The following is a 12,004-nucleotide window of genomic DNA, read 5'->3' on the forward strand; positions in this document are numbered from 1 at the left end:
CATAACCATGTAATAAATGAGATAATAAACCAATAAGAATGAGTTCCAAATTGCTCTGCCAATGACAGCTAATTTTCAGTTTTCCTCTCCTCACTTAGACCACTCCCAGACAGCCCTAGCAAAATTCTTGCTTGAGAAATGGCTCTTTGCTAAGAACCTATTTTTGTTTATTTTTTTAAATTTTAATTGAAAACAATCACAGTAAGGTACTTAATTGTTACCAGTCTACTATTCCTGGTCACAGCTGGATAAAGGCAGGCAGGTGTGCACGAATGCCAGGGGTTATGAGTTAATTGGCAGCAGAAAGCCTATACACCCCTATCTAGGTGTCATTACAGTAATCTACAGGTGTGTGGAAGAAGACCTCTCTGTTATGACTTGTAGCTACTGCTTGTATTCCCTCTAGACAGCTGATTTTCTGGATTTTTGTTTTAGATTCCGTCTCTCACAGTTGAAGTGTACCTATGATAAAAAATGATAGACCTCTACATGCTTTGTAAGTAGGAAAACCTGCAAAATCGGCAGTGTATCAAATACTTGTTCTCCCCACTGTATAACACATACATTATACTGAGAGAAAGCATTGATGCATTGCTGCAGATATACAGTGGAACATCCTGCTTTTAGAGAGTGAATGTTGTTGTGTATCAAACACAGAGTGACATACCGCTCGTTACGGAAATAGTCACTTAGACCTGATATGCAATTGATATGCCCGTTGTATAGATGTCTGTCTCCATGTTACAACACAAACAACACTGTCACAGACACAATGCATTCTGACTGATGCTATTACTGGGAGATGTGGATGTAAGCATAACCATGCTGTTACTGTAGCAGATCTGCCTGACTGACATGGCTGTTCATCCTATGATGCTACTCAGCCTGCACTGTTTTATACACGTTTTCTGGAATAAGTCAAGAATATATATTTTTTTCAGAGAAAAACAAGTTTCAATCGAAATATATTTTACTCACTACTTACACAGAAAATGGAGTGTGGGTATTCTCTACATTAGATTGAACAGGACTGTTTCCCTCTCCCTTCTTGTCTAACTTTTTCTCTTAACCCCTCACCCCTCTCTCTCCCTCCTGCATCTTCCTCTCCTCTTCCTGCAGTGGGACTCCATCAATGAGATGGATGAGTATTTCAGCCCCATCCACACCTACCAGGTGTGTAACGTGATGAGTCCCAGTCAGAACAACTGGCTGAGGACAGGCTGGATCGCTCGTGACGGAGCCAGGAGGATCTACATTGAGGTCAAGTTCACCCTCCGGGACTGTAACAGCATGCCTGGAGTGCTGGGAACCTGCAAGGTACAAGATGGAGGGGGGAAAGAGTAAGACAGGTGACAGAGGGGGAGAAGATTTAGACAAGGGTTCACCAACTTCCCCAATTTTTTATATTTTTTATTGTTGGACATGAAGATTGTAAAAAACACCAGAAAATCAGCTCCAAGTGATTTTAATGTTGGAAATACTGTATTTTCCAAAGTATTCCCTCACATAATAGAGAGATATACACTGAGTATACAAAACATTAAGAACACCTGCTCTTTCCATGACATAGACTGTCCAGATGAATCCCTTATTTATGTAACCTATTAAATCCACTTCCATCAGTGCAGATCAGTAGTTCCCAAACTTTTTATAGTCCCGTACTCCTTCAAACATTCAACCCCCAGGTACCCCTCTAGCACCAGGGTCAGCTCAATCTCAAATGTTGTTTTTTACCATCATTGTAAGCCTGCCACACACACAAGCTATATGATACATTTATTAAACTTGAGAATGAGTGTGAGTTTTTGTCACAACAAGGCTCGTGGGAAGTGACAAAGAGCTCTTATAGGACTAGGGCACAAATAACAATATAATAATAATCAATCATTTTGCTCTTTATTTAGCCATCTTACATATAAAACCTTATTTGTTCATCAAAAATTGTGAATAACTCACCACAGGTTAATGAGAAGGGTGTGCTTGAAAGGATGCACATAACTCTACAATGTTGGGTTGTATTGGAGAGAGTCTGTCTTAAATAATTTTCCACACACAGTCTGTGCCTGTATGTAGTTGTTATGCTAGTGAGGGCCGAGAATCCACTCTCACATAGGTATGTGGTTGCAAAGGGCATCAGTGTCTTAACAGCGCAATTTGCCAAGGCAAGAAACTATGAGTGCAGCGCTATCCAGAAATCTAGCAGTGGCTTCTGATTAAATTCAATTTTCACAGAACCGCTTGTTGAAATTTCGATGAGGTCCTCTTGTTCAGATATCGGTTAGTCGACTGGAGGCAGGGCAGGAAAGGGATAACGAATCCAGTTGTTTGTGTCGTCCGCTTTGGGAAAGTACCTGCGTAATTGCGCACCCAGGATCACTCAGGTGTTTCAATATATCTATATCCCTAATGACATTGTCCGTAAGCTTGAGTTAATCATTTGCACACAAAAAATCATACAATGATGGAAAGACCTGTGTGTTGTCCTTGTTAATGCAGACAGAAAAGAGCTCCAAATTCTTAATCATAGCCTCAATTTTGTCCCACACATTGAATATAGTTGCGGAGAGTCCCTGTAATCATAGATTCAGATCATTCAGGCGAGAAAAAACATCACCCAGATAAACCAGTCGTGTGAGAAACTCATCATCATGCAAGCAGTCAGACAAGTGAAAATGATGGTCAGTTAAGAAAACTTTAAGCTCTATCAATTTAAAAAAACGTTGCTGCCCATATCATTGCATAGTGCAGAAAATACACAAGAGTTCAGGGGCCTTGCTTTGACAAAGTTAACCAGTTTCACTGTAGTGTCCAAAATGTATTTCAAGCTGTCAGGCATTCCCTTGGCAGCAAGAGCCTCTCGGTGGATGCTGCAGTGTACCCAAGAGGCGTCGGGAGCAACTGCTTGCACGCTTGCTACCACTCTATTATGTCTCCATGTCATGACTTTTGTGCCATCAGTACAGATACCAACACATCTTGACCACTAAAGTCCATTTGATGTCACAAAGCTGTCCAGTACCTTGGTTTCCAGTGGTTGTCTTCCTTAATTGACCCCCCATAAACATAACAGACATATACCAGGAGCTGTGCCAGGCCCGCCACATCTGTTGACTCATCCAGCTGTAAAGTAAAGAATTCACTGGCTTGTATGCGAAGCAGTAATTGTTTCAAAACATCTCCTGCCATGTCACTGATGCGTCGTAAAAACAGTGTTGTTTGATGAAGAAATTGTCTGTATAGTTTTTGGGGCCTTTTCCCCCAGCATTGTCCCAGCCATATCCAGGGCAGCATGAATAATTAAGTCCTCCACAATAGTATGGGGCTTACCTGTCCTAGCCACTCGGTAGCTCACCATATAAGTTGCTTCTAGCCCCTTGATATTAATGGTATCTGTTGCTTTTCTACATGTCTTACCACTCGAAAGTCATCTTTATTCTTGCTCAAAATACTCCCGTGGCTTATTTTTCAAATGGTCATGTTTCGTTTCTAAAGAGAGTAACTGTAATGTAATTGGATGTTACATTTTTTGACTAGGCTACCTGTATTTGACATTGTGTTGTTATTTCGCTGAATACGACATGGTTTTAATTATATTGTTTTTTGGCAGTGAAACGAGGCGACTCAGGCGAGAAAAAAAAAAATGTATAGCTCTGTTGGAAAATATAAATGTACTGTTTGAAAACGTGAAGAATAATGTAAAAAAATATATTTGGCGTACCCCCGACGGCATTGCGCGTACCCCCGACGGCATTGTGCGTACCCCCGACGGCATTGCGCGTACCCCCGACGGCATTGCGCGTACCCCCGACGGAATTGCGCGTACCCCTGGTTTGGGAATACCTGGTGTAGATGAAAAGGAGGAGGTCAAAGAAGGATTTTTAACACTTGAGACAACTGAGCCATGGATTGTGTATGTGTGCTGTTAAGAGGGTAAATGGGCAAGAGAAAATATTTCATTGCTTTTGAACAGGGTATGGTAGTAGGTGCCAGGCTCACCGGTTTGAGTGTGTCAAGAACTGCAACGTTGCTGGGGTTTTATGGGCAACAGTTTCCCGTGTCTCTACAAATTCCTGTGCAGTCAACAAATTATTTGCAGTTATAAACTGGGTGGTTCGAACCCTGAATGCTGATTGTCTGAAAGCTGTGGTATATCAGACCGTATTCCACAGGTATGAAAAAACAAATGTTCTAATTAAGTTGGTAACCAGTTTATAATAGCAATAAGGCACCTTGGGGGTTTGTGGTGTATGGCCAATATACCACAGCTAAGGGCTGAATCCAGGCACTCCATGTTGCATTGTTCATATGAACAGCCCTTAGCTGTGGTATATTGGCCATATACCACACTCCCTCAGGCCTTGTTGCTTAATTACAGTGGGGAGAACAAGTATTTGATAACCTGCAAAATCAGCAGTGTTTCCTACTTACAAAGCATGTAGAGGTCTGTCATTTTTTATCATAGGTACACTTCAACTGTGAAAGACGGAATCTAAAACAAAATTCCAGAAAATCACATTGTATGATTTTTAAGTAATTAATTTGCATTTTATTGCATGACATAAATATTTGATCACCTACCAACCAGTAAGAATTCCGGCTCTCACAGACCTGTTAGTTTTTCTTTAAGAAGCCCTCCTGTTCTCCACTCATTACCTGTATTAACTGCACTAGTTTGAACTCGTTACCTGTATAAAAGACACCTGTCCACACACTCAATCAAACAGACTCCAACATCTCCACAATGGTCAAGACCAGAGAGCTGTGTAAAGGCTGGGATGGGCTACGGGACAATAGGCAAGCAGCTTGGTGAGAAGGAAACAACTGTTTGCGCAATTATTAGAAAATGGAAGAAGTTCAAGATGACGGTCAATCACCCTCGGTCTGGGGCTCCATGCAAGATCTCACCTTGTGGGGCATCAATGATCATGAGGAAGGTGAGGGATCAGCCCAGAACTACACGGCAGGACCTGGTCAATGACCTGAAGAGAGCTGGGTCCACATTCTCAAAGAAAACCATTAGTAACACACTACGCCGTCATGGATTAAAATCCTGCAGCGCACGCAAGGTCCCCCTGCTCAAGCCAGTGCATGTCCAGGCCCGTCTGAAGTTTGCCAATGACCATCTAGATGATCCAGACGAGGAATGGGAGAAGGTCATTTGGTCTGATGAGACAAAAATAGAGCTTTTTGGTCTAAACTCCACTCGCCGAGTTTGGAGGAAGAAGAAGGATGAGTAAAACCCCATGAACACCATCCTAACCGTGAAGCATGGAGGTGGAAACATAATTCTTTGGGGATGCTTTTCTGCAAAGGGGACAGGACGACTGCACCGTATTGAGGGGAGGATGGATGGGGCCATGTATCGAGAGATCTTGGCCAACAACCTCCTTCCCTCAGTAAGAGCATTGAAGATGGGTCGTGCCTGGGTCTTCCAGCATGACAACAACCCGAAACACACAGCCAGGGCAACTAAGGAGTGGCTCCATAAGAAGCATCTCAAGGTCCTGGAGTGGCCTAGCCAGTCTCCAGACATGAACCCAATAGAAAATCTTTGGAGGGAGCTGAAAGTCCGTATTGCCCAACAACAGCCCCAAACCTGAAGGATCTGGAGAAGGTTTGTATGGAGGAGTGGGCCAAAATCCCTGCTGCAGCATGTGCAAACCTGGTCAAGAATTACAGGAAACATATGATCTGTGTAATTTCAAACAAAGGTTTCTGTACCAAATATTAAGTTCTGCTTTTCTGATGTATCAAATACTTATGTCATGCAATAAAATGCAAATGAATTACTTAAAAATCATACAATGTGATTTTCTAGATTTTTGTTTTAGATTCCGTCTCTCACAGTTGAAGTGTACCTATGATAAAAATTAGACCCCTACATGCTTTGTAAGTAGGAAAACCTGCAAAATCGGCAGTGTATCAAATACTTGTTCTCCCCACTGTATGTTCTGGATCTCTGACCATCCACTCAATAAAAAATGTTGGCCCGAGGCTGAATCTAAGTGATGATCCCTGATTTAGACCTTGACACCTAAAATGCAACTTGTTGACTTGGTCATTTCTATATGTCTCATCAAAGAGAAACAGATTTATTTGAAATAACCTTACTTCCAGGAGTGCAGTCCTTTATTTCCTCATCATTGACAATTTGATATCTCTTCTCCCAGTATACCTGTAAACAATTGTGTGCATGTGTTCTGTTATCTGATGAACAGGAGACATTTAACCTGTACTACTATGAGTCAGACCGAGCGGTGGGCACGGCCATAAAAGAGACCCAGTTCACCAAGATCGACACCATCGCTGCTGATGAGAGCTTCACTGGAGTGGACCTGGGAGTCAGGAGACTCAAACTCAACACTGAGGTTCGCTCACTTATTAGAAATTAAAGTGCAGGCCTCCCGAGTGGCGCAGCGGTATAAGTCACTACATCGCAGTGCTTGAGGTGTCACTACAGACCTGGGTTTGATCCCGGTCTGTGTCACAACCGGCCGTGACCGGGAGTCCCATAGGGTGGCGCACAATTGGCCAAGCGTCATCCGGGTTAGGGGAGGGTTTGGCCAAGGGGGCTTTACTTGGCTCATTGCGCTCTAGCGACTCCTTGTGGTGGGCCGGGTGCCTGCACGCTGACTTTGGTCGTCAGTTGGATGGTGTTTCCTCCGACACATTGGTGCAGCTGGCTTCTGGGTTAAGTGGGAGGTGTTAAGAAGCCTGGTTTGGCAGGTTATGTTTCGGCGGATGCATGACTCGTCCTTCGCGTCTCCTGAGCCCATTGGGAAGTTGCAGCAATGAGACAAGATCGTTATTGAATATCACAAATAAAGGGGTAAAATACCAACAAACAAAAAAGATCTTAAAAAAAGAAACCAAAGTGCAAAATTATGTTGGTTTATATATACTTGGAAAATGACTTGTTTTGAGTGAGCAGTGTTGATTTCTACATCTTAGCCAGCATGGTGCTAAAGTGAGTGGAGCTCTCCATGGTGCTGAAAGTAGTTCTCTTCACCTGATCTCGTGCCTTTCACAGTGCCACATTTTACTTTGCTCCCACATTTACCTTTTCATGAAACATTGAGAGGTAATGTCATCTCCTTCTCCTCCAGGTTCGAGGTGTGGGCCCCCTCACTAGACGAGGCTTCTACCTGGCCTTCCAGGACATTGGGGCGTGCATCGCACTGACCTCTGTGAGGGTGTACTACAAGCGCTGCTCGGGCGTGGGCCGCAACCTGGCCGTGTTCACTGACGTGGTGACGGGCGCTGACTCCTCCTCCTTGGTGGAGGTCAGGGGTCAGTGTGTGGATCACGCCGAGGAGAGAGACACGCCCAAGATGTACTGCAGCGCCGAGGGGGAGTGGCTGGTGCCCATCGGGAGGTGTGTCTGTAGTGCAGGGTTCGAGGAGCACAGGGAGTCCTGCATCGGTGAGTCACACTCTGGGTCACTGATGTTGTGTTAGACTAACTTGTTTTACATTATGTTACTGTACTGCAGTACTTTATCTATACTTTGCCCTACCTGTGCTCAATCTGTGCATTTGTGGTCAATTTTCAGCCTTGGATGTTTTCTGTGTGTTTTGTGTGGTTGAGTTGATGGATGGTTTGGTTGAATAGCTTGTAGTCCTGACTACTTTTAAGATGATAAGCTATGGTGAGTCATGGAAAATACCTTGTCTTTTTTTATTTTTGTGTTGTTTATTTTCTCTGATGGACTGACCTCATTTAGGGACCAGTGTATATTTTAGGTGACCAGGGTTACGGTAATTAAAAACTATTAATCACTTCCCGTGGATAATTAAACATTAAATATTCTGTCGGCTAAATGTGCCAAATGAGGCGAATGAGGTACGGAACACTGGTTCACCTGTCTTGTTTCTACTTAATTCTGATTGGTTTTGGTTCTGTGTGCTGTCCAGTTAGAACACGATTTGAGGCACACACACACACACACACACACACACACACACACACACACACACACACACATCTTCTCTCATCTACATACCTGTTTACACCCTGAAGGAAACACACTCTCCTGGGGAGCAAGGCATTGACAGCTCTTGTCACACACACAAACACACACAGAGAGATGAAGGGAACCTATGTGTTTGTGTGTAGTTGCGGCGGGTAGACACTCACGCTTTCCATAATTAGTTGGCGGCTCCCATTAGCACTCAGATCAATATGTATGCAGAAAAGCAGTCAGCTAGAAAATGTTTTAGTTTATGTTTTAGTTGCTTGTCTCGTGAATCTCTCCATTTGTGTATAGTCAAGACATAAACATATAGCATTACAGTAGTGCCTAGTCCTTGTGGTAGCTGCAGTAGCTGTAGTAGTGGGCTGACGTGTATGTGTGTGTGCTGCTGTGCATGTGGGCTGCATTTGTGTGTGCAGAGGACTCTTCTCTCTGTGACCTAACTGGGTCATTGTGCTAATTCTCCAGTCACGCACATCCCAGGACACGAGACCAGCCAGGTCGCTCGAGATCCAAGACAATATTCAACGTCCTTTCAGGTCCCAGGACGTCAGGAGATACCTTCAAAACCTCCCGCAAGGGGAAACATTGAGCGCTATTACCATCAAGTAGGGTTGCGGTTTGCTAGGGTGTTGTGGACGGAAATGGCAGATGGGTGTACACTGCGAGCTCCGGCCCCGAGGGCTGCGTGTTCAATCCCAGTTCTAGGTACTCATTTTTGCAGCCCTTCATTTTAACCCTGTCCCAAACCTTAACCCTTACCTTAACCATTCTGAATTAACGCATCAACTTAACTGTCAAAATGTGACGTTTATCGGATATTGTAGTCAGATGCGGAGCAAGCTGACAGCTCTGTGAGAGAGAGAGAGAGAGAGAGAGAGAGAGAGAGAGAGAGAGAGAGCACAAAACAAAGCTTCTCACGGACAATCTAGAGAACCTATTTGCTGACTGCTACAAATAGGGGAGTGTAAGCAACTTTATTTTCCACACAGACCATCCCCTGGCATGGCACAGTATCAAGAGTATATCAAGTATATCAAGAGAGAGGGTATTGGCCCAGGGTGGAAACTCAGAAAACTATACATTGAGGAAATTGAAACTATCTCTGTCAACATGTACAGGTCTGGGACAGTAATGGTGCAGGGCTTCTTCATGCAGCTCCAGCAAGACATTTACGGGATCAAAGAGAGAGTACAGCAGGAAAAGCTCTCTCTCTGTGACGACTCCCCAACCTGAGTGAGTCTGCTCACACCTCCTCAAACTATCCTGCAGACGAGGATAGTCACCCACCAGCACTGAACACACCCAGGTCCACAACTTCCCTGCTACTCCATCATTGAGAGGGATACATTCGCAGTGCTGGAGAGAGACATGGTGGAGCACAGAGAGCTATTCCAAACAATCCAGACAGAACAAACCCGCAAACCCCCCCCCAACAAGACCCCGGAGGACAGAAGGTGGAGATAGATGGCAGTCTGACAACCCCCACTCATCCACTGAGGACACACAACATCCAGAGATTGTGCTCCTCATTGACTCAAACGGCAAATACATTCAAGGGGATAAACTTTTTCCCAAACATAAAGTGGCTAAACTAATGGCTACCTGGACTTGAACAGCCTTTACGACCAGGTCCACCTCGCCAAGGCAGCAATCCCAACTTTTGCCAGGACCCTGAAGCACGTCACCCTCAACCGTAGTCCCAGCACCTTACACAGGAGCAACAGAGCAACGGATACCCCGCCCAGGCCAGTGAGTCACCCTCCCAGACCTGAAAGGCCCCCTCCTGAAGGACCTGCACTGAGAGAACCCACGCCAAGAGGACCTACACCCAGACCACAGCATCACCAGCCACACCCCAACCAGCAACCACCTCAAGCAAGGCCTCCCGGGTGGCACAGTGGTTAAGGGCGCTGTACTGTACTGGCTCTGTTGTAACAGGCCGTGACCGGGAGGTCCGTGGGGCGACGCACAATTGGCCTAGCATCGTCCGGGTTAGGGAGGGTTTGGCCGGTAGGGATATCCTTGTCTCATCGCGCACCAGTGACTCCTGTGGCGGGCCGGGCGCAGTGCGCGCTAACCAAGGTTGCCAGGTGCACGGTGTTTCCTCTGACACATTGGTGCGGCTGGCTTCCGGGTTGGATGTGCGCTGTGTTAAGAAGCAGTGCGGCTTGGTTGGGTTGTGTATCGCATGACTTTCAACCTTCATCTCTCCCGAGCCCGTACGGGAGTTGTAGCGATGAGACAAGATAGTAGCTACTAAAAAGCAATTGGATACCTCGAAATTGTGGAGGAAAAGGGGTAAAATTAAAACAAATATTTAAAAAAGACCACCTCAAGCAAACCCTGGCCACACCCTGTATAGGCCCCCCCATATCAGACCTATGCCCGTTCTGCCCACCCCATGCACTCCCCCCTGCTTCAAGGACCTCAACATGACTGCAGGACATATGCCCAGGCCATGAGCAGAGCAACAGGCCCAACCCCACTATTACACCCGCCCAAGCCCCATCCTGCGACCTAAGAGGTATGCATTAAATGATCAACATGCTCTGCTCACAGCTACTGTGATGGTCCAGGCCTAAACCACACAAAAACAACACTAGACACTATGGAACTCAAAGCTTTTACTATCTCATCCTGGAATATACAAGGTCTGAGGTCATCTGCCTTTGGCCTAAAGAGCAGGAACCCAGACTTCATCAAAGAAATTGGAAATACAGACATTGTCATCCTACAAGAAACATGGTATAAAGGAGAGAAACCCACAGTTTGCCCTCTAGGTTACAGAGAGCTGGTATTCCCATCCACCAAACTACCAGGTGTGAAACAGTGAAGAGACTCAGGGGATATGCTCATTTGGTATAGAGCAGACCTAACCCACTATTTTAAATGAGTCAAAACAGGAACATTTTACATCTGGCTAAAAATGAATAAGGAAATGATCTCAACAGAGAAAAGGGTACCAATAGAATACCCATACTTTAACGATGACAGCTTCTCCATTCTAGAGGGGGAGATCAACAATTTACAGGCCCACGTGTACTACTCTGTGGGGACCTAAATGCCAGAACTAGACAAGAACCTGACACGCTCAGCCCACAGGTGAACAAACACCTACCCGGAGGTGACAGCATTCCCTCCCCCATATGCCCCCCTAGACACAACTACGACAACATAACCAACAAAAACACGTCATAAGTCCTGCAGTTCTGTCGGTCGCTGGGTATGTACATTGTCAATGGTAGGCTTTGAGGGGACTCCTATGGTAGATACACCTATAGTTCATCTCTTGGCAGTAGTACTGTAGACTACTTTATCGCTGACCTCAACCCAGAGTCTCTTAGAGAGTTCACAGTCAGTCTACTGACACCCCTATCAGATCACAGCAAAATCACACTTGACTTGAACAGAGCAATACTCAATCATGAGGCATCAAAGCCAAAAGAACAGAATAATATTAAGAAACGCTGTAGATGGAGGGAAAGTAGTGTGGAAATCTACCAAAGAACAATTAGGCAACAACAAATTCAATCCATTCTAGACAATTTCCTGGACAAAATGTTTCACTGTAATAGTGAAGGTGTAAACTTGGCAGTAGAAAACCTAAACAGTATATTTCACCTCTTAGCTTCTCTATCAAATCACAACATTTCAAGCAGACAACCTAAGAAAATTTACAAAAATGACAAATGGTTTGATGAAGAACACAAAAACCTAAGAAAGACATTGAGAAACCTATCCAACCAAAAACGTGGAGACCCAGAAAACCAGATCCTATGCCTTCACTATGGTGAATCACTAAAACAATACAGAAATACACCATGGAAAAAGAAGGAACAGCACGTCAGAAATCAGCTCAATGTAATTGAAGATTCCATAGAATCTATCCACTTCTGGGAAAATTGGAAAACAAACACTAACACGAAACGTTATCTATCCAAAACCACCTCGATAACAAAGTACAAACAGCAAACACATACACAGTACCAGTCAAATGTTTAGACAAACCTTCTCATTCAAGTGTTTTTC

The 12,004-nt window shown here is 44.6% G+C and overlaps 1 protein-coding gene across 1 annotated transcript in view; it reads left to right on the forward strand.

The window, feature by feature from the left end:
* epha8 (eph receptor A8) overlaps window positions 1-12,004 on the forward strand; it is a 94,503-nt gene that overhangs the window by 51,429 nt on the left and 31,070 nt on the right. The window contains exons 3-5 of the mRNA XM_024378740.2: window positions 1,120-1,317; window positions 6,219-6,368; window positions 7,107-7,422. Of these exons, the coding sequence (XP_024234508.2) occupies window positions 1,120-1,317; window positions 6,219-6,368; window positions 7,107-7,422 (664 nt within the window). The remainder of the gene's footprint in view (window positions 1-1,119; window positions 1,318-6,218; window positions 6,369-7,106; window positions 7,423-12,004) is intronic.

The sequence above is a fragment of the Oncorhynchus tshawytscha genome, linkage group LG02 (assembly GCF_018296145.1).
Source record: "Oncorhynchus tshawytscha isolate Ot180627B linkage group LG02, Otsh_v2.0, whole genome shotgun sequence".
NCBI lineage: Eukaryota > Metazoa > Chordata > Actinopteri > Salmoniformes > Salmonidae > Oncorhynchus > Oncorhynchus tshawytscha.